The sequence below is a fragment of the Ixodes scapularis genome, unplaced genomic scaffold (assembly GCF_016920785.2).
Source record: "Ixodes scapularis isolate PalLabHiFi unplaced genomic scaffold, ASM1692078v2 PGA_scaffold0__279_contigs__length_252992795, whole genome shotgun sequence".
Taxonomy (NCBI): domain Eukaryota; kingdom Metazoa; phylum Arthropoda; class Arachnida; order Ixodida; family Ixodidae; genus Ixodes; species Ixodes scapularis.
Genome location: NW_024609835.1, coordinates 157,865,394 through 157,892,616, shown reverse-complemented (window position 1 = coordinate 157,892,616; position 27,223 = coordinate 157,865,394). Strand labels below are relative to the sequence as shown.

The 27,223-nt window shown below is 44.3% G+C and overlaps 1 protein-coding gene across 2 annotated transcripts; it reads left to right on the top strand.

Moving 5' to 3' along the window:
- The first annotated feature begins 13,124 nt into the window (after positions 1-13,124).
- Positions 13,125-26,798, top strand: LOC115332117 (putative ferric-chelate reductase 1). 2 transcript variants are annotated; one of them, XM_042290153.1, is made up of 4 exons: positions 13,125-13,222; positions 16,170-16,384; positions 18,899-19,112; positions 26,681-26,798. In XM_042290153.1, the coding sequence occupies exons 2-4, from the start codon at positions 16,174-16,176 to the stop codon at positions 26,739-26,741; spliced, it is 486 nt and encodes a 161-aa protein (XP_042146087.1). In that variant the 5' UTR covers positions 13,125-13,222; positions 16,170-16,173; the 3' UTR covers positions 26,742-26,798. The 2 variants fall into 2 exon arrangements, with proteins under 2 accessions (XP_042146087.1, XP_042146084.1); XM_042290150.1 differs by lacking the exon at positions 13,125-13,222 and adding an exon at positions 13,573-13,668.
- The last annotated feature ends 425 nt before the right edge of the window (positions 26,799-27,223 follow it).

Genomic DNA, 27,223 nt, shown 5'->3' with positions numbered 1-27,223 from the left:
GACTTTTTTTACCATTTTTGTGGCGGAGGCTTTTGGTTTGGAGAAGCTCGTTTTAGCGAGCGCCGTTTTACCGACCCCAGTTTATTGAATCCCTTATAAAGAGCCCAGTTTATAGAAAACGGCGATGTGCCTGCTTTTAGCGAATTCGGCCAATGCGAAGCGCCGTGTGCGGGTAAGTCAGGTGAGTTAACATTTTTGTAATGAGACGCCGCAGGCTGCCGCCGGCGAAGCGGCGGGAGTGCAGCGGGGGGCCTGGGTTAACACGCGCACCAGTGATACACGCGAGAAGTTGGTAGACCTTTTTTTTTCAAAAGCGGCCCTTTTCGATAAACGGCGTTTCTCTAAACTCAGGCTCTGGTTTCTCTAAACCGTACTTCGATAAAACGTGCCCATTCTCTAAAACGTGCTTCGATGAATTGGCATGCGATCAACCGTAGTAAACCCTTTTTTGTGGAAGTATTTTGGGGACATCCAGTTACAGAAAAAACAAATGTACCTTAATATTTGTATATTTGCCTTTTACACACTACTCTCAGTATTTCTATTTCGGAATACTTGTTGGAGTCGTTCTGTTCAGCTGTGCACTTCATTCTCACGAAAAGGGACTAAGCGGTAACTTCGATCCCTCACAAGGCATATTTAACTTGTTTGCATTTTCTTCTCGATGTTAAGATGTTAAGATTTTTGGGGTTTTTATGGCGCAACAGCTACGGAGGCCATACTGCGCCAAACAAAATTTAAGAAACTAGCTGTTGTTAACGAGCTACAGAATAATAATTACCGATGTAGGGTTAGATCTTATTAATAAAACCCGCGCTTGTGATAAAAGACAACACACGGTCGAATGGGATGAGGGGGTATTCTCCCAGCAATAGAGCAGGATGGAATGGGATTTGGAAGGGAAACAATTCAGGAAAGTGAATACGACGTTCCTTGTCCAAAACTGAACACAGCCACAAGATATGCATGATGGTAAGCGTATCCACACAATGTTCACACACCGGTGGGTCCTCTCCACTAAGAAGATATTTGTGCGTTACGTAAGAATGACCGATTCGAAGACGGCACAATAGTACTTCATGGAATCGGTTCCTCTGAGAAGAGCTCTTCCCGAGCCCAAGAACCGGCTTTGTAATATGAAGTTCATTATTGCACTCCGTGTTCCATTCAGACTGCCAATAACGAAGAAGGGATGACTTTGTTATAGGTTAAATGTCTTGGTGTGGCAAACAGGCGTGAGACGGGGGAAGATTACCCGAGGATTTAGCGAGTCTGTCTGCTTCTTCATTACCTTTTATTCCCATATGACTCGGCACCCAACAAAATTTTATATCTAGGCCTCCATGTACCGCTTTATTAAGCTTATTTTGAAGTTGCTGCACCAGCGCATTCTTAGTAACTCTAAAGGAGCATATTGCGGTAACCGCACTCCGAGAGTCTACAAATAGGACAGCCTGTTTTATTTTAGCCCGTAGAATATAATCTATGGCCATAGATATTGTATAAACTTCAGCTGTAAAAATGCTAGAGAAAGCATTTAGGCGTTTCACTTTAATGAAACAATCAGAATGCACGGCGCTGCCAACAAATGACGACGTCTTGGCGCCATCGGTGTAAAAATGAGTGTAACCTTCATACTTCTTCTCAAGCTCAGAAAATTCTTGTTGCATGATAAGGGCAGAGACGCTATGTTTATTAAACCTTGCAAGAGCCCAGTCACAAGCAACTGGCACTATGTCCCAGGGGGCGACACAGTCTACATTCTGCAAAAGATTAACTTCGTTCAAACACAGATCAAGTGAGGAACATAACTACTCTACTCGGAAACTCAAGGGCCTCACAATGCTTGGTCGATTCTCAAAAAGGCGGCAAAATCTAGATTTTTGTAGGGAGTGTTAGGTTGGATGATTACGGTTAGCAAGCACCTTGTAGTAATAAGTTAAACTTAGATGATGGCGTCTTTTCTCGAGTGACATCTCATTTGATTCAGCATACAGGCTGAGGACGGGCGACGTCCGAAAAGCACCTGTTGCGAGTCGCAGTCCAAGGTGATGGACTGGATCTAAAATCTTGAGCGCGGACGGTCGTGCAGAACCTTAAACTGGAGCCCCATAGTCGAGACGGGATCGAACAAGAGCGTTGTACAGCTGTAGAAGGCATTTTCTGTCAGATCCCCAAGTTTTATGGGATAAGACTTTTAGAATATTCACAGTTTTGAGACATTTTTCTTTGAGTGACTTGAGGTGAGCAATATAATTGAGCTTTTTGTCAAAGGTAACACCTAAAAACTTGTGCTCTTTCCTGACAGGGATGCAGGTTCTTTGCAGTTTTAGGGATGGATCCAGTGATAGACCACGGCGTAAAGAAAATGGGACACAAACACTTTTCCCGGGAGAAAACTTAAAACCATCTTCGTCCGCCCACTTAGAATAGAATAGAATAGAATAGAATAGTTTATTTCAGACATACATGTGTCATACATATGTCTGGGGGGCTGCAGCAAAAGAAGGCAGAAAAGCCCTCTGACGAGGCCGCTAGCCCCCCCCCCCCCCCCTCCCCGCCCGTAGCAGTCAACAGAGACAGCATACAATAATTTAGCAACAAGATCTAAATAAACATAGGCATCAGTAAACCATTCCAATCAATACATTCTATATAGACATAAGCAATGCGTCACAATAAAAATTAAAAAAAATCATGAAACAAAAACCAGAGAAAACTGTATTCATTGACATTAACATCGTCATTATCAACAAAATCATCCAACGCACGTCTGATATTAACACATCACAACACTTCATAACACCATGAGAGAAGGACATATGAAAGGCACTATATTTGCAATAAGAACACATAAAAGCCACATTAAATAATCTAAGGTAGGCGATCAGCTTCAAGGAAATATGCCCTAACTTTGTTCCTGAACGGGTGGATTGTTCTACACTGCTGTGCTATTTGCACAATGCTTGGGTGTTTATTTAGTAGGTTAGGAATTTGGTAATCTAGTTTTTGAGTTCCATAGTTAGTTCTAACATTTGGTTTTGTATAATTGGTACGCCTAAGATTGTATTCTGCAGGTTTATGAAGATAAGTATCGAGGAAATGTTCCTCATCATGGTTGATCTGAGCAAAAATTACGATTGCCAATTTATGTGAGAGGACATGTTCTATTGGTAGTAACTTATATTTTTCGAATGAGGATGCTGTATGTTCGATGTAGCCTAAATTGTCAATAATTTTTACAGCCTTCTTTTGTAAAAGGAATATTTTCTCAGTGTTTGTTTTCGTTGTTCCCCACACTAAAAAACAATATTGTAACCGAGAATATACAAGAGCGTAGTACAGGTTTAGTTTGAGCCAGTTTGGTAGTAATTCCCTTAGCTTGCGCAGCAATCCAATTGAACGTGAGATGTTACACCTTAAGTTATTTACATGATTAGTCCAACCGAAAAACTCCTCAAACCATACTCCAAGAAATTTGTGTGCCCTAGCAGACTCTATTGTTGAATTTAGAAAGTGGATATGTGGTTTTTAGTGTAATGGTTTGTTCTTTGATCTAAATATTACATATTTTGTTTTCTTTGTGTTTAATTCTAGCTGATTTGACTCTAACCATACAGAAAGTTCATTAAGCCAGCTATTTGCAGTTTTTTTCAAGCTCTTGCAGATTATCTCCGGAAAAGAACACGTTAGTATCATCAGCATACAATATAATATAGGGAGTAAGCGGCACGTTAACAATATCATTTATATATATTAGAAATAACAAAGGTCCAAGGATGGAACCTTGTGGAACACCGTACTGTATGCGGGAAATCTGCGATCTAAAACCATTCAGGACAGTAAATTGAGTTCTATCTAATAAATAGTTTTTGATAAGGTTAAGGGCGATTCCCCTTACTCCATACCGTGGTAACTTTCCTATAAGAATGTCATGTTTTATAGAATCGAACGCTTTGCGAAAATCTAAAGATATACCGAGTGTGTAAAGGCGAGATTCCATATTACTTATTATTTCTTCCTTTATGTTCAACAAAGCCGATTCTGTGGATTTTCCTTTCTGGAATCCATATTGACTAGGCGTTATGATGTTTTTGTCAAAATATATTTAGAAAACCTACTGTTTATCACTTTTTTAGCGACTTTTGAAAATAATGGCAGTATCGAAATTGGCCGATAGTTATTTAGATTACTTAGCTCACCTCCTTTATGTATGACACACACCCTAGCTATTTTCATTTTATGAGGAAATATGCCTGTTTCAAGGATTCTATTACATATATGAGAAAAAGGATAACATATCAGGTCGTTTATTGCTTTGATGGGAGCAACAGTCAGGTCGTCAAAGCCTGACGCGGTGTTGTTTTTTAATGAGATAATTATGTTTCTGATCTCGATGTCAGTGGCTGGTGCCATAAAAATAGAGTTCGTTTGATTCATATTAATAAAAGTTTTATAGAGATCGCTGTGAGTTACTGAAGGAGCACTAGCGCCAGCAGTCAAAAAATGGGAATTAATCTTTTCAGCCAATGACTCGTGCGAATAGGTCTTACCTTCAATTGTTAGTTCGTTTGGAATGACTTTGGGAACTGACGATAATAGGTCTTTAGCTATACTCCATATTTTTTCAGGGCTATCTTGGACAGATAAAAATTTATTTGTGTGATATCTGATTTTTGCTTTCTTTAGATCTGCAGCTAGTTTATTGCGCACTTTTCTGTACTCGGCTAGGACTTCAAAGTCTTTAGTTTTTATGAACTTATCGAAGAGCTTGTTTCTCTTTGTTATTCTCTTGTATAATTCGGTGGTAATCCATGGTTTCTTTGATTTATAGTGCTTGTAATGAACTAGAGGGAACGCTGTGTCATAATGTCCTCTTATCTTGGCTACAAAGCTGTCGTATGCCTTATCAGAGTCCAGTTCGGATAAAACGTCGTCCCAGTTATCACTTGAAACGAGAGTGTAAGATTTCTTAGTATTTTGGTTACTCGTGTCGCGGTATGCCATGCTCTCACGTGGGTTTGATCTCTTGTTTCCTGGGTAGTCGTAGTGTATAAAACAGAATACAGGAAAATGGTCACTTAAATCAACTGAAAATACACCCGCATACGTGTCATCAGTTTGGCAGTTGATAATACAAAGATCAATTAACGTTTCTGTATGTGATGTTATCCTAATAGGCAAATTAATACAGTTTTCACAACCGGAAGACTGCATTATTTCAAGAAGTTCAACCTTTGAGGGGTCTTCAGACAACAGATCTACGTTTAAGTCGCCTACTATGACAATTTTCAAGTTATTGGATGTAATAATCTACTTGCAATGATCCACATGGTGGTCTGTATATTGCAACCACTACCATTTTACAGCATTTGGCAACTAACGATTCATAATTATAGTTGACACACGTGAACTCTGAAACAATTTCATATGTTAGGCCGTCACGAAAATATAGCGACACCCCACCCCCTTTCCGGTTTTCACGATCAATTGCCTCGCAGGTATAATTGTTGAAGCTAACAGCATCGCCAACCCCAGTAAACCACGTTTCCGTAAATGCCAAAATGTCAAAGTTATGATTCAGCATATTCATGAACAGTTCAATTTCGTCATTTTTATTTCTAAGGCTTCTTGCATTTAGGTGAAATAAGGACATTTTTCGCTTGTTATCTAGTGCGTTATTTCTCATAAGTTTATTGAATGTTTCACAGTTGTAATAACAGCAATCCGTGGATGACTTTTCCATTACTAAGAAAGTAAAAAAGAAGAGAAAAAGAAAAAAAAAGTTTTCAGTCTTCAACTTACTTTGTCCGTTCGTCTTCGCTGTTGATCCTGATAGCACTATCACCAGTCTTCTTTCTTACATATATCCGTCCGTTCTTCTGCCATGTGTACTGATAGCCCTTTTCTTTGGCCTCAGTCTTCGCCAGCCACAGTAGCCTTTTGTTCTGTGCCGTCAGATTTTCATAGAATTGCGCCCCGTTTCCCCGAAGCTGGCCTCTTTTCTGAAGCCAACGGTCTCTTGTTGCTCGCGTAGAAAAACGAATCAGCACAGCTGGTGTTCTTTCGGGCTTTGTTGGCAACCTGTGTAGTCCTTCCACTTCTTGTTCAGTTAGTGGCGGTAGGTCGAGCTCTAAGGCTAGGTCGTTCAGCTTCTGTAGTAAATTCTCATTCACCGAATATTGTAGGCCATGAATTTCAAGGTTTTGTAGCCTGTTGTATTGTTCGAGGTCATTAACTCTTCGCTTCAGCTGTTTTGTTTCTTCATTGTCAGTGTTTTCTAACTTTTGTATGCGTTCTTTAAGGTCTGTTATTTCTTGTCTTTGACTGCGCATCTCAGCAAGTAGCCCATCATACTTGTCTGACACATCCTGTACTTTTTTTTTCAATGTTCTCTACAGTGCTTTTTATTTCCATAAGTGCAGCAAGTTTTTTGTTTATTTCCACCAGCATGTTTCCTTCTTCGAGATCTTTAGTTTCTTTACTCTGTTTTGACTTTTCCAGTGCCTGTCCACCTCTCGTTTTAGCGATCTTGCGAGTTGGGCATACCCAAGGATTTTTGGCGGCTGCGTTCTTTGCCTTAGTTGTTTTGGTTTCAGAACAATCACCAAAGTGATAACTAAACTTGCATTCAACACAAGTTAAAAACGAACCGTCCTCGGGAAGTGTCGCATGGCAGGATATACACTCATCGGCGTCATCCGAGGACATAGTATTCAACAACAGTACACTCGAAGGCACTAGAAATGGCAGCAGCGGCAGTAGCAACAACCGCAGAGTGGTCAAAAATGGTCAAATTGGGAGCACCAACCTGTAATGGCGTGAACACAGGTTAGCACGGAGAAGTAGATGCCACTGCCGCTGCTGACTGCCAATAGATGAGCGGTCCCGTGAAGCCCTTTTCTTATATCCCTGCTTGGCGGTGGCGAGGGGGCATGCCGGTGTCGATGACTGTCAATCGCTTGGGCCTTGGCGATGCTCCCGTTCCTGGCTGGAACCGACGCAAGCTTATTTATGCAAGCTTATTTATGGCAAGCTGTAGCTGGCGTTCGCAGCTCGAGAGATTGCACGACGATGCTGAGATTTGGATATCGTCAACATGAAGTGAGTATGTAATGGACGGTGGCAAAACCTGAGCGAGAGAATTCATTTTGATAACAAAAAGTGTAACACTCAGGATACCTCCCTGGGGAACCCCATTTTCTTGAACGAAAGGATCTGACAAAACAGTTCCTAATCTGACCTGAAACGTCCTGTCAGTCAAAAAATCTTTTATGCACTGCAGCATACGCCCGCGAATTCCGTAGCCATAAAGGTCTTGGAGGATGCCATATCGCCATGCTGTATCATAGGCCTTTTCTAAGTCAAAAAAGACTGATACACAGTTCTGTCTATTCACGAATGCTACACGTATGGCCGTTTCTAGGCGCACCAAATGATCCAAGGTGGATCGTCCTCGGCGGAACCCGCACTGATTGTTATCCGAAATGCTTTCCTTTTCTAGAATGTACACCAGCCGCCTGTTAATCAATCTTTCATATGTTTTCCCAAGGCAGCTGGTCAAAGCGATCGGACGGTAACTAGAGGGCAGAGATGGATCCTTACCCGGCTTCAGGAGAGGGATAATGATGATGGAGGATTGAAAACGGGAATCGTAAACCCCCTGTAGTCCCCTTGGATTCTCTTGAATCTATCCGAGACCTCCTTAGCAGTTACAAAACTGCTCAGAGACGACACATATTTAATCCAGCTTTTCCGTTTCGATCGCTTACGGGTCCACCGCGCTTTAGCTTTTCATTTTCTAAACTCAACCAGGTTTCTTGAGGTGGGATACCGCCTGCACTTGCCCCATGCCTTATTTTGCTCCGTGCGCGTCATGGCACACTCCTTATTCCACCAAGGTTTGCACTTACGAGGCAGATTACCGGTAGTTTGGGGGATTGACTGCTGAGCGGCGTTAATTATCTGCTCTGTCACATACAACGTGGCTTCATCCGCAGTCATGGAGGAAAACAAGGATGCATCCAGCGTGGAGCTTAACTTAAAAAGAGAGCAATCGGCTTTGTCTAACTTCCACCGAGGCATTCGTTTTAACATAGTGGGAAGACAAATGTCGCTCTCTAAGGTAATAGGAAAGTGGTCACTCCCAAAAGGGTTATTAAGAACCTGCCAAGAAAAACAAGGCAGTAATGAAGGTGATGCAATAGCTAAATCAATAGATGTAAATGAATTGTGAGCTGAACTAAAGAATGTAGGCTCCCTCCTATTAAAAATACATATTTGAGATAATAGTAAAAACCGCTCAATTACTCTGCCTCGAGAGTCGAGACGAGTACTGCCCCACATAGGATGATGGGCATTAAAGTCACCTAAAATTAAAAAGGGCTGAGGAAGTTGTTCCACGAGTCCCTGGAGCTCAGAGAGATGCAGGGGAACATTCGGAGGCAAATAAATAGAGACAACCGTTACAAGGCGGTCTAAAAGAAGACGTACCGCTACGGCTTTCAGTGGGGTGCAGAGTGGTTCCTCGGAACAGGCAACCCCACTCTGTACAATCACTGCCACGCCCCCAGAAGTGGAATTAACACGATCTTTACGAAAAACTTGATGACGCCTTAAAATCTGTGTATGACGAGCTTGGAGACGAGTTTCTTGTAACGCGAGGACAATAGGCCGAAGATCATTCATAAAATAGTTAACGTCATCAATATTGGGTAAAAGACCACGACAGTTCCACTGCATAAAATGCAAATTCTTCATTTATCTAAAAAGGTGAAGTGTAAAATTAAAAAGAGAGAGGCAATGAACAAATTGAGAGTATGAAATTAATGGTTATTTGGGAGGGACCACTGGTTTTTTCCCTTTACACTTCAAAGTCCGCCACCCCATGTCACCCTCGTCGGATGCAAGAGTGGGTGACTCAGCGGTATCATCCATCGCCTCTATTTCTGGAGGCGAGCCTTTACCTGAAGGTTTTGGCTGGCTTGTTGCACGGGGTGACTTGCCCCGGCCACGACCAGCCGAAGAGGCACCGGAGGTGCTGGGCAGAGTGTCTTTCAACTCGGCCTTCTCCGGCCCCTTGGGTACTAAGGGAGCGGCACGACGGTTGTGCCGCTCTTTCGAAGAGGAGGTCCTCTCTGAGGAGGTCGGGCGGGAGTTTTGCCCCCTCTCCCCGGGAGTGGACCGCGATGTGCGGACAGGTGCGGCATTTGCCGGCCTGTCTAGAACCAGCGAAGCAGCATGAGCACTCCCTCCATGAAGAGGGGGGCACTGCTGCCCTAGCTGGGGGGTTGGGGCCCTGAGGGCTGCCTCCAGAACCTCAGGTGAGACCTGGGTAGCCCTCGACTCCGAGCGTGGCACAAGACCCCTCCGTGCCACGTCGGCGTATGATCCCTTCGACATGAAGGAATACCTTTTCTTTGCTTCGCTATAGCTGATATTTTCTTTGGCTTTAATGGCCATGATTTCCTTCTCTTGCTTCCATATGGGACAGCCACGATAGTAGGTAGGGTGTGGTTCATTGCAATTAACGCAGTGGGCCATATTCTCGCAATTGTCAGAGATGTGATCCTGACCGCCACACTTTGCACAAGTCTCCTTCCCTCGACAGCTGCGTGTTCCGTGACCAAAACGCTGGCAAAGGAAACACCGCTCGGGTTGGGGACAAAAGAACGAATCTGGCAGTTCAGGTAACCAGCCTTCATTGTTTGTGGTAATGTATGCCTCTCAAATGTAAGGATGACGTGTTTTGAAGGGATTTCTTCACCATCTTTTTTGAACATAATCCGTTTTACGACGACAGCGCCGGCACCTTAGGGTCCCTCGAGGAGTTCTTCCTCACTAGTGTGAAAGAAGTCGTCCTCAGAGAGGACTCCACGGATGGTGCTCAGTGTTCGGTGAGGGCTCACCGACACTTTCACATCAAGTATGGTGTTCAGCTTGAGAAGCGCTTCACTTTGCTTTTTGTTATTTATCTCAACCAGGAGGTCTCCTGAGTGGAGTCTTTTAGCCTTGTAGGAAAACCCTACAAGGTGTTCAAGTACTTTGGCTACGACAAATGGTGAAAGCTTTGACACAGGTTTCTGTTCATCGAGGGAATGAACAACGAAAAACTTCGTGAAGTTTTCTACCTCTGGTTCTTTTTCAATAGTCTTGTGTTCAGGGCAGCGCCTTTTAACGGCTTGCCCCGAACGGGGTTTGGAAGAGAGGGGCGCCATAAGAGGGCAAGGAGTATTCGGAATCTGTGGCGCGCCGCCCACCACGGAGCCCAACGAGGGAATAGGTAACACCCCATTACTCTATTAGCGCTACCTAGAAACTATAAACAAGTGTGGATCTGGAATAGAGTATCTGTCACCACCCAAGGTTAGCCCTTGCCGCCAAAGGAGTTGAAAAAGGAAAGAAGGGAAATGAGAAGAGTGAAAAGAAGAAGAAGACAAGGGTGGAAGAAAGGAGGGGATAGTAGAAGTGTCGACTAGGCTGAATCATCCTGGTCGGGCCAAGCCAGGACTCCCGTCTACGGGAAGCGGGGGCCGAAGTGGTCTATTGCCTCGCCCGGGGGGCCCCGAAGGGTCCAAACCTACCCCGGGCTCGACTCAACCACCAGGATGCCCTTTCCCCGGACACGGGAAAGCCACGGACAGCCAGACGTGGGCGGGCGAACCTGCATGGCTCGGGGTCCGTGGAGACGCCACTCTCCAAACACCTGCTTTCACAGGTGCCCCCTGCGGGGATTTTCTTCTCGAGATAAAAGTGCAACACAGAGCGGTTTTCTTCGTCTTTTTTTGTGAATGTCGGCTTTAAATTTTTGTTTAGAAAACCAGAATATCTGGCCAACTTGGCCGATACACAAACGACATTCAAATGACTCAACGAAGAACGGCGGCGTGTATGGCATTTGCAACTTTAACGCCCTATAGGGGGCGCACTTGTTCCTATCAAATTTGCTGTCATATGGATGATCGTCGCGGAAGTGAGGAATGATTCCTGAATTATTCCAACCTGTAGTATTTCCCTTGCTGCTCCCCACTCTGGAAAATGACACAACGCACTGGTTCAACGAGACGCAGTCATTTATTGAGTGTCATCGCCGCTCGTCGCTACTCTAAAAAGATCCGAACATCGCGCCGTTGCTGGCGGGACGCCGGCGCTCCTCTTTTTTTAAGTTTGCGCGGCGAGGCAGTTGGGAAGACCCCACTTCCCCGGCCTCGCACAGAGATGGCAGAGAAGGGGTTTTCCATAGCTGCGACAACAGCCGACGACTTCGAAATCTCTGCAAAATGTCGCCCTTAAAGCTGCCGCTTTAAAAATATACCGACACGGACGTACTTTTTGTTCATGAGAACTCACCTGCATCGAATGATATTTCTTCGGCTGCATTTGGAATTGGGGCCCTTGGAATTTGCCAATACTACCTGTTTCACGACAAATATTGCAAAAAACGCATTGCTTCAATTTACTTAAATATTTTTAAATCATTAAACACCGGTGGAGGTAGTCGGCGGTAAGGACGGAAGCTCCAGTAGCCCTGCCCCCTTTTATGAAACCAACAAGTCTGTAGCTTTGTTATAACAACACCCTTCCTCATTCTAAGAAGCAGAAATAGTATGCTCCAAACTGGAAACCGGAACAGTGGCTTTTGTCGTGACTCAGAAGTGCAACGGCCCCATGTTCAGAACAAACTTTCACAATATTTACGGTAAACCTGTTTGTCAATAGTCAAAGATTTCAAAGGAAACAGAAGGATCAACTTCTCAGGTACACCAAACTTATGCTCTCACAAATTTCTCTCACAAATCCCCAATTTCATTTGATTTTATTGCTTTTTATTTTATTATCCTGACCTCGAAATTCTGCGTTTTTTCGGATAAATCCTAATTGACGAAAATCTTACCGGGGAGTGTTTGTCGGATTTATCTGAAAACCCTGCAATCAGTCAACTATCTTTTGAGCTACAAGCTCGCCTGAAATTTGCTCCTCGGCGTGCAACTCGCGAAGACTGTATACTATCGCATCAATTGCAAACCCTGCCACTGGCCAACTGCAATGCAGCCGATAATGCTTGCCAACTCCGATATCTCTCTGACACTGCGCCAGAATGAGGGAGATGGTCTTTGACGCAACATACTTTTTTCCGCTGTGTTATCGTGGGAATCCTGGAGGTAGAACAATCTACAAAGAAAGCACTCAAGGCCCAGCGAAATTGGCCTAAGCCTGCCTGCTCCTTGACCGTCGATAGGGGTCGCTGGGCATGTAAAAAAAGAAAAGGAAGAAATAAAAAATATGATTTAAAAAGCGTATACAGGTTGGTTTTGCCAAATATTTTAAAATCTCACATTTTAAAACGGAACAAAAAATATGGAAGATTTGAATTTTTAAAAAACTGTACAAAACGTAAGAGAGCAAAAAAGGGAAACTTCTAAACTTTTTATTAACCCGATATTGAAACAGACACGAACCTAACATATCATAAGGACATATAGGTATCTGCATATGTATGTGTACATGAATATTTAAATTATATACATGGTGTTTGCCTTTACTTCAAAAAATTATTTTAAAAAAATCCCTGAAATGTACGCTAATGCGGTCTGTACAGCTGAGTTATACGGCAAGAGGGATATAATATAGTACTAGTACACTTTTTGTGTACTAGTACTGTATTTTTGTGTACCAGTAATATATATTGGTAATTTGTACATACATTACAAATTACCACTTTACTACAAATATAATATAGGGGCTAATCCCCAGGTTATGTAAGTCCTTTAACTAAGTAGCAGCTAAAACTTGAAAGACAACGCGGTTTTCTACAAAGAGCGCGTCGCCCCACCTTCCCATTTCTTTTGAGCCATGCTTGACGTGCAGGAATTAAACGAAAAACACACTCATGTCACGAAGTGTGCGCAACCAAATAATTTAGATGGCTTGCGACAGTGTGCACACAGCTACAAAACATAAAAAAGCTCCTTGCAGGAACATGGTGCAACCAAAAAGATAATCTCCTGCTCATACTAAAGTAACCGGCCGAAATCTAGGTTGGAACAAAGAAATGCCTTATCAGTCATACGATTAAAGAGGTCTGGCCACCCCTTGACGTAACTCACTAAGAACCTGATTAGGCTACAAATCTGAACATAAGAGGCAACGACTGCCAGCTTAGTGCTAGGTCCCGCTGCAACCTGGCTGTCATTCGAGATTGTCGCCTCGTCTCTGTGGACAGGTAAGGTCGCCTTGGAAGCTATCTTCCCAAGTGATTATATACGAAGGCTGTTTGTTTTTCAAACTCCGATTGCACTGGGTATAAACAAACTCCTTTCTAAGCGGCGCGCTTCGCTTTCAACTGTTCTGTCCGCAGGCGGACACCCTCAGCTTTTCACTGTCATGTGGGTATTAATGCTAATGCATGAAAAAGTCGGCTTACTTAGATCCATGCTCAAGTAGCCTTGGTGTGCGAGATGCAGATTATTTAGGCTATGCCATCATGCATCGAGTGATAAAGAGTGTTCAAATGGTATTAAGACAGAATGTTTTTTATCACCATATTTTCAGAGTTCGGTTGTAACCGCCCGCTGTAACAAATCTGTAACAGATGTAACATCCGGCTGGAACAGTTGTCACACACGCCATCTCAGGGCGTGTCAGAACTGAAATGAGAGCGGATCTTCGGTAGGTGGTGCCGTTCAGACGCACTTCTCTTCTTCCCTAAAAGGCCTATTCCCAATTTGAGCTTCACTCTTTCTCACCTGTCCAAGATTGCATAAAGGTTTAAGAGCTGGAAACTGGCTAAGTTCTAAGTCACTCAGTACTCCGGCGTTTGATCTACTTGGTTATCACACCCCCTTTGCACACAGGGACGCTCAGCTTGAAAGCCTGCTTCATATATAATCCCTTCATATAATTAAAGTCTTAAGCTACGATGATTTCTCACCAAATCCGCCCCTCTAATTTGTGAAGTGAAACTCAAGACAAGATTGGAGCTCAAGTGGTTTGGGATCGCTTCACACTTTGGAGGGCCCTAATTGACTCCCACTGTTTTTTGCTTCGTCTCACAGGGTTAGGAAAATATGAGCGAAATATAGTGCGCGCGGTAAGAAAAATGATGCGCAACATTTTTCATTTTGCTTCTAAAAAAATAAGTGCTGCGCACACACAGAAGAAAAATCTATCAGAGTCTAGCAGAGCACATGTTCTTCTGAGGTTCGAGGTTTATTTCATTTCATTTCATAAAGCCGGTGCCATTTCATGGCTGCCAAATTCTCCATAACACCATCTATTTTCTTCTTCTTCTTCTTCATTTCATTTAGTTACCTTGAAGACCCGTGCCCGGGTATTACACAGGGGAGAGTAAGAAGAAACTTGTTTAATCACAAAGATAAACTTAAAAAACAATAAGAAAATTAAAAAAAGAAAGAAAAACGTGGTACAAATGTTAAATGGCCATAACAAGTTAGCAAATCACTGCAAAACTTTTTAACTCGTTCTTTTGATCTAAGAAAACAATGATAAATTCGCAAAATGTAGGGGTGTTAATTTCTACTACAATGCCGTTGGTTAATGAATTCCAATCGTGAATGGCAAGAGGTAGCATGAAATTTGCGAAGAACAAGGATGAAGTGTGGGTGAATTTGATTTTACACACATCGTCAGCCCTAGCAGAAATTTGATCTGTGGCGCTGCGAAGGGCAATTTTCATCGGCGTATTGTGATAATATATTTTATGAAGAAGGGCAAGTCGGGAGAGCCTTCGACGAACTGAAAGTTTTTGGAGATCAGCCAGAAAACGAAGTGAAGTGGTACTACTATAGGCAGAGTATTCAGAGTTCGTTAGAGAAATAATTTTGAAATGGTGACCAAATCAATAATGCGTATTCTAGTTGCGACCAAACCATGGTTGTTTAGGCGAGCCTTTTGACTTTGGGCGAACAGAGTTTAAGGTTACGACTTAAGTATCCAAGTGTGCGGTTAGCTTTTAAAACAATCTTGTTAACGTGGTTCCATGAGAGATCGCTGGTGTGGTGAAGTCCCAGGCACTTATACGATGTGCAGTGACCAACGCATTTTATACCTAGGGGTTAAGAAAAATTAGACCAGCTGGTTCGACGAGTGAATGTTAGTGACTTGTACTTTTCTATGTTTAGACTCATCTGCAAATTGTTACGCCACTGTTCATCTATATTCAGGTCATCTTGAAGTGTGTTATGGTCACCTGGCTCTGTAGATGACGCAGTCGTCTGCGAAGAGGCGCACGGGGGAGGATAGAAAGTTTGTTAAGTCATTGATGTATGTTAAGAATATTACTAATTTGGTTAAAAGTAACGCCAGCCTATCGGCTGTCAAAAATGAGAAGCCATATACGCCACAATTCACATGTATGCCCATTCTCCAACACGCAAGGTGGCGTGAGCGTGAGCCAGCAGTATAAATAAAGGGCAGGATCTGTGGCATAATCAGGACAAGAGGAGGTGACGTATGCGCATTGTCAAATGCAGCGATATTTTACCTTCCCATCCACGTCAATGACAGGCGACAACAGGACGTTCGAGATGTTAAAACCTGCCTCTTCGGACGTTGTTGGAAACGGACGTATTGTTTTACCATATCATCTGTCGAGTGTACATAAACGCTTCTGTTTTTCGCCCGTTTGTGCATCGCGCATTTATGAACAAAGCACTCATTCTTGGTCGGTTTTGACATCTAGGAACATTGTATGCAATAACAAAAGAAGGAACAGTGTACCACATTAAGGAGCCATAAATTCAACGTAAAAAAAGTTTATATCTTTTCGTCAATAAATGTACACTGCGCAAGACCCCTAGCGCAAAGACGACATCGACTAGTCATTTGTTTCTTAAAAAAACAATCCAAAACAGCTTTGGGCACAAAGCTTACCGCTTATATTGGTGTTCGATGTGAGCACGTCCTTCTTCACTGATAGGTTTATTGGAGCTTTCAAATTTAAAAAGAAACCTTAAAACAAAATGGTTCTTTGTTCGCACAACCACCGTCGCGTTACGCAGAATTTCATTTACATGTACGACGTCAGGTTAAAACTAACTACTACCTTACCTGTCATATCTGAACGAACGTTAGTTGCATTAGTCATGTGTCATATCGCTTTGCATTTTCCCATCTTCCAATAAAATAAAACCGTTTCTCTTGCACTGCAGAAACATGATGGCACTGAAGGTGGCGATGTCGATGGTCTTGGTCTTCTTGTTTGCTGGAATCTGCGTGGGACACCCGGACGGAGCTGACGACGAGGCTTGCGCACACCTTTTTCCGTATCACGGATACATTGCCAAGAGCGCCGCTGAGGGTCGCGCCGAGGGCTACCGTCTCGTCCAAAACAAAAAAGACTACAAGCCCGGCGACGTCATCACAGGTGCGCGTTCACAATTAAGTCTCTAGGTCAAATAAATAAAAAAACAAACGAAAAACGAAGGAGTTTTCGAATATGGTAGGGGCCTCTAAAAACATCATGCCGCTGTGTGAATACTTTCACGAATGGACACTGGGGTGTCTATGAATAACTAAGGAATATCCCATTCTACGCTTTTGGCTAAAGAAATTATATACACGATATTAAAAGTGGTTTTGCGACCGTATTAACTGCCACTGCTATAGTTATTAACTTCCACTGCTAGCAATACATGTTTTGTTGGTTTTTAGGAAAGAAAGGAGATTTTTACAGTCCTGAGTGTACATGCAGGGGACTGCAGACGTCAAGGTATGCTGCTATTTCCACAAATTGATGATTTTCAGCCGATGACGGACTGCAGCAGCCAATTGAAATAATGAGCACATCTCCTTCCCAAGTATAATACACGTTCGTAGCACTAAACGGTAAAAGAATAAAAAGGAAACTGGATTTTATTTTTTGTAAAGCTCTGCACATTATAACAAGTAACTAAATTTCAACATTTACTCAATCATTAGTTGGTGATTATGCAGCTCCATGGAAGACAGTTGGCGTCATCACGAATTGAATCTGCGTCCACAGCGACGGATATAGGAAGCACTGGAAATAGAAGAAGCCAGTTCATTGCATCGTGCTATGCGTGGCTGGTAGTTGAGCGTGCAAAGAGAGTTGTAGACATCAATGTTCTTCCAGGAAAGAAGCCAATTCTCTTAACGAGACTTCAAAGACTAATAAGAAATGTTTGCACTGTCATTATTATTAGGCAGGTGAATGCCCTATAAAAGAAAGCTGGATATTCGAGGTGCAAACATGTTCAGCGTATCCTAAAGTGATTACCTTTGAGAGTTAATCTGTTGTTTGACATATACTTAATCCAAACAACTGAAATCTTGAATTTTGACTACAAACTAAAGAAGATAATCTTAAAAATAATAAAGTGGAATAAAGCGCGTACACTTTAAAAATAAGTCCGGTTTTGAAAGGTTTTTCGACGCCCCAAAAACCGCCTAAATGTGCCAATGACTTTCAGCCTGCGACCAGATTATAAAGGAACACGTTTCTCAAAACAAATAAATTTTCGTGATAACAAAATTAATTGACGTGTCGTGCTACTGACACTCGAGAGATGCGGAAGGTATACTTGAAGCCGAGAGGAACTTTGAACATAATTTTATGGCTTTTGTACTCCGAGATTATCTTTTATAGACCTTTCCAGCGGCAGTCTCGAACGAAGCGATCTACAGCGCGCGTCCTTGGTTTTCAGAGGGTACGTCAGTCTTGTCGGACTGCGCTGAGCTGTGGGTTTTCGCGTCAGTGGGTTGTGGCAGTCTGTGTAGGCGCACTTCGGGACCCTAGGGGACGCTAAATTGCCGCGTTGTATTTTTTTTTTTTATTTTCTGTTCTATGGCGAGTAGAATTTTTTTTTTTAAAGAATGCATTGTACTATTTTTGAGAACAAAAACAAAGAGATGAAAGCTGTTTTGGTGAGTCTGTGCGCGACAGAACAAATGCAACTGGAATGTTTGTTTGATATTAGGTTGACCTTTTTACGGCACAATACTCTCAGACGTCTGAATCTACAAAGGTCTTAACTGTCGAAAATATTTGACAACACTGGATATCTAAACTGCATGGATATTCCCGGCTCACGACATGAAATTCAACGAGTCTCATCAGTCGAACAACATATGCTGTACGCATCGCATGGTGCCGCGCTATCAGAACATGATTTGAAAAAGGTCTCAAATAACACAGCATATCCAATATACAGTCTCGACGATAGTCACTTGACGACGATCGGACGGAATCCAATGTGTTTTGGGGCACATGAAGAAGAGAGTTTGCTGTTTTTCACAGCTTCAAAGCAAATGAACGAACCTGATTATTCCGTCCCCACACGTGGATCCCAACCCTAACAGCTATTTTTCGCGAAGACACGGAACACAACCGGGAAGGCTTTTCGGAGATTATCTCAGCAGAAATAATCCTCGAAGAACTTCGAACGGCCGGCGTCGCTGAATCTTTGACGTTCGCTTTCTTCGCTCGTTTCCTGCGAAGGCCGAGCAGGCTACCAGCCCTCGTGTTCCCTGGTTCTCACAGTGGAAGATAACAAAAAAAGGGTAAGCATCCTGAAGAGGCAAATAAAGTAAAAACTTACAAGAAAAAGTGGCGAACCCCGAATGCACAATACAGGTGGGGAGTACCGATGAACGGGTTTCCGCAGATCAGGCAGGTGACAAAAAATTCTGGCTGATGGCGGTCGCTCGAATCGCGAAATGGCGGTGGCCAGAGAGCTATTTTTGTAAAGGTCTATACGTGTGTTCTCAATCGCGGGCTTCTTTGTACTATAAATTATAACCGACCCGGATGCTCTGGCTCGGCAAGACTCTGCGGTACAACCATTACCGTACACTGTGCAATCTGAAGTGTTTTCAAAGGCAGATCAGAGTGAGGGTTAAGCATGCTTTTGGTGTGCAGTGACGCTGTCCTCGGAGGCTTCTCCTTTCATGGGGTTCCTCATCAAGGCCTTCGATGAGGACGAGATGGACGTGGGCTCCTTCAGGAGTACCGGACCGGACTCGAGGGCATTCAGCCACTGCTCTGGAATCACGCACACCTCGAAGAACCTGAAGAAGAGGGTCGTGGTGCAGTGGCTGGCTCCAGAGGACAGGTCGGGCAAGGTCCACTTCAAGTAAGTTCGCTTGATATATGTTTGAGCAAGCTGGAAAATAAACGTAGCCGCAGTATTTCAATCGACACCGCCATTTTTGCTGTCCTGTTTCACATTTGCTTACACCAAATGAATGGTTAGAAAAAAAAGGCACTCATTACGGTGAGGGGGCCCGTCACTTTAGTGCAGCCGGCAAGAGTGAGGGGCCCGTCCTGTGTTGTTTATGGTGGGAACAGTGAAAATTAATAACTTGCAATTTTCAAGCACATTAACCCTCGCCTGGGGGTCCTGTCCCTGTCCCTGTCCCTCCCTGTCCCTGTCCTTTCACGTATTTATAGCGTCTGTGACCTAAGTACGAAATAAAAATTTAAAAAAAAGTATCGTCCAGATCGCGATTGGAACCGCCGACCCCCAGCCCGTGAAGCCGACGATGAACCCCCTGCGCCACGAGGCTTTTTTTCTTTGTTTTTTTTATTGCCGGTTTGGACATGTACAATACAAAAGGATCACACTGTTAAATTCCCTTAATAAAGATCACTTAAGTGGCGTCGTAAAATTTAAAATTCTTTCAAGGTCTCAAGTATGTCTAGAATTGACACCCAATCAGGCGCACAAGCCAAAAAGGCGTATACAGATTTTAGTCTGCAGATAGAGTCTATGAAATACATACACACGTGTCGGGCATCAACGTCGGCATGACTACTGCCATTCTACTTCTCCATATCGCCTGCAGGCCCAGGAGCATGACTAGATCGACAGGGTTTTCCACTTGTTTCTCCACAGGAACAAACCTAATTCCGTATGGGGTTTAAGGCAAGTCTTTTTTAATAGTTCGATGGAGGAAGTCCCAGAAAAGGAAAGCGTCCTAGCAGTTGAAAAAATACATGTTCCATAGTTTCAGGCTTTTTGCACAAAAAACAATCAACGCCCCACGGTACGTAAATTTTTTCCCCTCAAGCCAAGTTTTGGCAGGGAGTGTATGGCTTGGGGCCAACACATCCATCGTGCCATTACATCCACCACGCCATAACATCCATCGAGCAACTTCGTCCAAAAGCGTGTCATTACATCCATCATGCACGCAAGTTTATTTCTTCGTTTAACTATGCTGTTTGATGGTTCACATCATATTGAAGAGTCATACGCGAAATTAAATGTACTAAACCGAGTAAAAGGACCCTCTGTGCGTCATGCACTTTCCGCGGCCTTCGGCGTCTCCAAAGTCGAACACGCATCGTCGTCTCGTTGTTTGTTTTTTCCTCACTGATCAAATTTTAGTTACTGCTTTTTTCACCGTCGAAATCCACTAACTATTAGCATTATTATATAGTTACGACGGTGCACAGAGTCACACCTTTTATATCGCTTGAGAAAAAAAATCTGAATGTCTAATATAATTGAATTGCGATACAGTAACGTTCTGGGGCTTATGGTTTTCTTCCTGTGGCTCCCAAACCAATGTGGAGAGCAAGTCGTCTGCTTCTTTTGCAGGCGTTGCGGTGACGTCAAAAAGACACGGAGCTTTGATTGCTCTGATTGAAGGATAGTTGGTACACCTCAAAGCAAGCTGCCTTGAGGTCTACCAACTATCCGCCATTCAGAAACAGTCAGAGCTCGGCGTTCTGACGCAACTACCGCACCACCACAACCCCTGCAAAAGAGGCAGACAAACTTGCCCTCCGCATAAGAATGTGAATGACGCAAAAAGCCCAATGGCGGCCATCTTGGCTTCTATGGATGCACTAGCACGATGGATGTAATGGCACGCTAGGCGTCGTAACAGGAAGGATGAGCAATTGCATTCATTGAACAACAACGTCCATCGAGCAACTAGATCCAACGTGTAACTACATCCATCGTTCAGCTACATCCATACACATGTCAACGCATCGAACGCATCCAACGCGCTAGTACATCCACCGTGCCATTACATCCATCGATGTATGTAATGGCTCGATGGATGTACTGGCTCGATGGATGTGTTAGCACGTAATCGGAGTGTATTGGTGTGTAACTAGAAAAAAATGTTTTAATAGAAAGGGCAACGTCATCTTTTTGACTCTAGATAACACATTACGCTTTGGGCCTGCTTGAAACATGGAACAATACAACGGTTCAGGAAGAACACTTTCAATAAGGTAACGAGTTAAACGATTGCGTGTCACTATCGACAAGAGCGCCACGAGGCACTTTCGGAATGGGCGATCCATTGGACATCTGTACCGGTTGCTGTTGCCCCGTCACCGTAATGCCGTTTCTAAAGGGAGGGGCCCCGTCACCGTAGTCAGTTCCTAGAAAATAAATTATGAGCCATTCTACTCTGTGAAATCTGATGACCAGCGAAGCTCCTTAGCACACGACACAGACGTGACAACATTTTGAACAAATGCACGAGCACATTTATGCACGATCTTCATCGGTTGTGTTTGCCGCCCGCCGCCGCCGCTTCCATTCTCGTTGTCGTTCCCGCGGTTGCTCTTCGTAGACGCATTGATCTTCAGGAGTGCCGACTATACGCGGCCTCCCCATTACGACCAGAAAAGTGAAATTGAAATGAAGAACGGCAACTTGTCTTTCTGGTTGCTTATATACATTCGCGTGGACGACTATCGCCGCCCCGAGGAGCCGGATGAAACTAGACACGCGCGAAGGGACTGGCACCCACAAGAAAGCAGACAGCGCGACGGGTCCCCCCACGCGAACGCGGAAGGAAGCTAGGCACGCGAACGCTTGGAACGACGATAAAGAGAGAACGTTGCCAGTTTTTGTTGACGCACATAAAAAATCCACGGAACCCTAACCAACTACAGCTCCGCTGTAAAAAATAGTTTGTTAGTTATGACAATCATACCGAGTTCTGCGAAAACTTTCAAAAATTCTTAAAACTGGTTGGAAAAATAAAACTCTTCAGAAACAAACTCCCAGCCATAGCAGACGCCAGAAATTCCAGAAAACACACTAGTTGGCAAGCTATTTACCTAACATTTACTAGTTTACTTTTAGGTTAAGGCAAATTAAAATATAGTTCAAATAGAAATAAAAATTTAGAAATAAAAAAATGACAACATTTGTAAAATTAAGGAGAATTTCAAGAACGTAGTAAGCATGGGAGTGCGCTAAAATGAACACCAGCACAGCAGGTGCAGGACCGGCGACGAGTTAACGCGGACGATAATATTACTCGCGTTTTCGAATCGACGGCATTGTGCTTGCTGTCTGAGTGGTTACTTCAGCGCATCCCTGCATTCCCCGCGTTCTTGGAATCTTCCTAAAACTGACTGATTCAGGGGTTTTCAACATGGCTTCAATAAGAAACTCAGCAAGTTTCTTATGGGAGCCATGTGTTTATTTTCACCACTTAAAAAATGTGGGCCGAAATCGCTGCTGCCGCCGCGCTGATTCTCCAAGAAAGGCGTTAGCATTTTGCGCAGCGGTTTTTATAACAAGGCATGATGAATGCAGCCTATCAGCATTTTCCGCGGGGTGAGCGTTCCCGAACCTTCTCTCCCTAAAACAGGTCATCGGGTCACTTTGCGTGTGTGCGCAGGACGTGTTTGCGATGCGCGGAAAACGACAGAGCCATTTCTTTGTTGTGCATTTGGTGTGCATAGAAGGGCGACGAAATCGTGCGCTTACGGCCGGGTGACTTGGTAAGACGACTGCGCGTCAAGAACGGCGTGGCAGGCCGAAGAACGAAACCGCAGCCCGTGTGCGTCCACGGGTCTGCAAAGTTAAAACCAGGAGATTCCAGGGCGTCCAAAGCGCGCACCCGCACGACGTCCGCGTGAAGTAACAGCCAGCAACCGTGGTGAAGGGGGGAGAGCGAGTCAAGGGCGTACTTGGACCACAGGTGGGGCGCCGTCAGGTGCCGTGTGCGGGTGGCCCAAGGTAGAGTAACTGCATAGGATCTGCTTGCAGAGCTACAGTATCGCGTTCCTTTTCCTTTCGCCGTCAACTCTCTATTGGCGGAGAAGCGGTCGCGTGCGCCAAGCTGGATCCAAATTTCATGCCAGAAAGAGATCTTGCAGGCGCCGAGTTCCGGGCGGAGGTAGTTTCTCGGTTTTAGTTTGCCGATGTATACACCCTACATTAAAATTGAAAGAAGCAGGAAGGTACCTTGACCATTGAACACTATGTGTAGCCACTATCTGCAGTATACTCGCGTCGTTTCATAACGCAGGCGATGTTCTGAAACATGTGTCCAAAGTCTGCGAAACAGAGGAAACGGAGGACGATCGCGTTGCTCGCGTCTGCGGCGCTCGCGCAGTGATACGCGACCGGAACATCACAGCACCTCGGACCAGATAAAACGCGCAGCTATGGCTTGCGAAGTGCAGACGTTTTCATCGCCGTCCGTGCTTACCACGTGCCTCCACCGAATCCTGTCGCGAATGATATACTTCCTCGTTTTCATAGATTTAACTCAATTGATTGAGCGCTTTTAACGGCGCTGAGAAGATCCAAGCATCCATCGTCATATCATTATATCGAAATTAATGGAAGATAAAAAAGACAACCAAATTAGCCTTTTCATTAAAATAAATTTATTAGAAGGCATCAAATAATAAATTCATTCACTTCGCGGTTGTTAGAAAACAGAGGAAAACGCTTCACGGATGTGAAGTCGCTGTCTCGTGCTGTACTTATTCACATTACCTGCGAGATTTCTGTAGCAAGAAGTTGGCCAATTGAGTTTTCATGGCTGTAGCGACGAAAACTCAATTTAATAAAAAAGCTTCAAAATGAAACAAGCATTCGCGCCTCACAAAGTCGAGAGCCTTCCGTGGGCGTCCACAATCGTCGCGCTTGATTTTATCCAACCAAAGCTTGCGACGTTTTTTCTTCTTTTTTTTTTTCTCTTTTTAGATAAATAAAATGTAAAACGAAAATCGCGACGGCTGTGATTAGAACATCCAACCGCACAACAACCGACCATTTTCTCACTGCAAAATCGAAAAAATCCGAGGACACCTAAGCACTTCTTATGAGTTGTTGAACGCGAAAGCATATATCTGCGATTGAACGCCGATGAGCAACTCTTGGAGCCCTCGGAGATGAAAGGAGCAGAAGCGGCCGCAGCACCGGCGGCAGTGTGGGGGGCGACATGGCCGAAGGCAGAGCGTAGTACTCGTGATACTGTGCCCCCCCCCCCCCCCCCCCCCCCCCAATCCGGGCCTCTGGGGCGGCCGCGCAAGCCCCTCCCTTCCCCTCTTCCCGGCGCTAAGAGGGCCCTTCTGTAAGGTGCCGTTCTTTGAAGATGTGCGTCGCAGCTAGAAAAGTACGGAGAGGGAATTTTCTGCCGTTTTTTCGCGGTTACGACGAGGAGGGAATTACTTTGCCGTTTTTTGCTGTTACGGACAACACCGGCTCCGCTCCATGGGCCAATTAATACTATTTTCGCACTAAAAAGGTTTGCACGCAGGATACCATGTGGTCTTGCATGCGTGCGCCTTGGCCTGGGACGGGTAATGCTGGACAGTCCTGCGCCATTGCCCCGGCGTTTTCCGTTGCTAGGCCTGACGTCAGTTCTATTGGGGGGGGGGGGGGGGGGGGAGAGGGGAGGAGGAGGAGTCAGGGAGTGGCGAAGGTACGGCGAGAGGTCACCGAGGACAATAGATGTCCAGGCTCTTCCCCTTTATATGTTTCAGGCCCAAGGCGGGCGAATATTTTGTAGTGAGTCATCCAGAAACTGTCGCCGCGAAGCGTCAATAACGTTCGTGAACGGGGGGAAGGGGGGGGGGGGGGAGGAGGGTTGACAGGCGTCTCAGTGATGCACCCGCCGTCCCCCACTGGGCGGCTACAAATTTGGCGAAGGGGGAAGTTGCCGGCAGGGCTGTGGCGCCATCCCGTGGCGACATTACGAACTCTATAAATGTCTGCTGCACACAGTCATGAGCACGTTACTGGTTCAATGTAACAGTGTTACAGGTACAGTTACTCAGAAAAAAGGTAACCCTGCTACAGTTACAGCTACAAAATTGGAAAAGTAACCCTGCTACAGTTACAGTTACAAAATTGAAAAAAATAACATATTACAGTTACTGCGGTAAAGTAACGCCGTTATTTCGTTGTCACTTTACAAAACATATTATAAAATATTCAAAAGGAACCTTCTTTAATATGAATTTATATTAGCATAGAGTTTTCATAAGACATTGTGTTGTCCACGGTAGTGAATCATACTTTTTGAGAAGCTAAGTTTTCTCCAATAATCAGTATTAACATGTTTGATTTTTTATATTTAAAATTTTACCGTGAATAGCTCTCCGAACAATATCATAATTTAATACAGTATTAGTGTAGAATCACTATAAAAAAAAAGCATTGATAGATCGTTCTTTGAAAAAATTACATGCAACTTTAGTTTTTCAAGATGTTAACGTAGCAGAGACCCACTGATGATCCATGAAGAACTTTAAAATAAGCGCGAACATCATGAAGTCTCCGCGAGATTAAAGAGGCTCGTTACACCGCAAAGCTTGTGAAAATAATGTGATGTGCCGCGATTTATTCCGTGTAAACGCCGCACAATGAACGCTAAAGCCTGATTCACATAAGGAGATTCCGCACGCCATATTCGTGCTGCCAAAGCGTGGAGGATAACTGCGATGCTCGAAATACTAAAAATCGGAAGCAGAATCTGACCATGTGAATCAGACATAAGAAGTCGATGAAAGCCACTGGTAACAATGCTAAACATGCCCTTGTATGCACTGTTAACATCGAGTCCACTTACCACAAACATCCTCCAAATTGAAAACTCTTTAGAGACCTATCTTCACTTTTTATCACAGTTACCGCGCTAATGGGAGGTCTACTGGCCGTTGTCGTTTGAATGTCCAGACGACAGTTTGGAAAAGCAGATGACTTCGAAAGAGCAGACGACAATTTGAACGGCTATCACGGCCTTTTGAGCGTGGTAGCGCACTGAACGTGGTCCGCGGGCAGTCCGGACAACGTAACGGTTTTTCTCCGTTGGTGTCGGTACAAAAAAAAAAAAAAAAGAAATAATAATTCTGACGACGACACGTACCCGTGAATTCAAACCAAAGTGTTTTCCGCACAAGCAATGGTGGTTTAAAGGCGTCTGGTTTTTCTCTTTTCACGGAACCTATCTACGTTCTCGGAGAAACCGGACAGGAAGAAGACACGTGAAAACTGATATTGACACCTTACCGGCTCTTTTGATGCAGCCCCAGTCGCGGCATTTTTACGGAAAGGCAGGTTGAAGTCTGGTTTCTTTCAAAACAACACAGCAATGCCCGGCCCACATAGCGATATCCGCTCATGGGCTAGACCGGAAGTGCGCCCGAAGCGCCACCACCACGGCGTGACATAACATAGTCAAGTTGGTGTACACTTCTTTTTGCCTTTTGTACGCTCCGATTTCCGGAGGTCCTACAAAGATTTCTATCGGGTTAGAAAAAAATATAATCTACGCAATAACCAGGGTAACGTTATCACGCGCAGCCACAACTCACGCCGTATTGTTTTTGGCGCCGAAGAGGATGATGTTTAAGGTTCAGCGAATACTTCGAGGAATCAGTCCCCACACACAGAGACTACATTTTTTGGTCGTTCTGTTTCAGGGTCACGGTCGTCAAAGAATTCAAGGACTTCTACCACGCCATTCCAAGCACGTTGGCTTAACCCGGCCCAAAGTTTGTTCAGAAACACCGACGAATAAACGCCCAGGCTATTTTTTTTAAACTTCGTGAGTGGCAAGATTATTAGGGATGGGCTTGAAAACCATATCTTCTCCCCATTGCTTAGAAACATGCAGGAGATGCAATCCACGCAAACAGCAGCGTCTGTGCTCACGTGCTCAGAAAGCACACCTTTGCGAGTATCATATAACACCTATTATTCCTTTACGCTGCTGAAGAAGCACGTTGCTTGGTGACCCTCAGCCGCCAGTTCTAGCTGGTGGCGGTTCGAAGGCCTAGCAAAAGGTTCATGGGACCTGTGATAGCTAATGTGCAAAAACTCTCATATCGGCGACCCAGAAGGAATGCTACCCCAAGATCTTCTGTGCCGGCCCGTATTTGTTTTCTGGAAATGGGGAGAAGTGTGGGCAGCCTGGAGGTACAAAGTGCAAGGTCAATAAAATCAGTTCGATCAGGTGGCCCGCA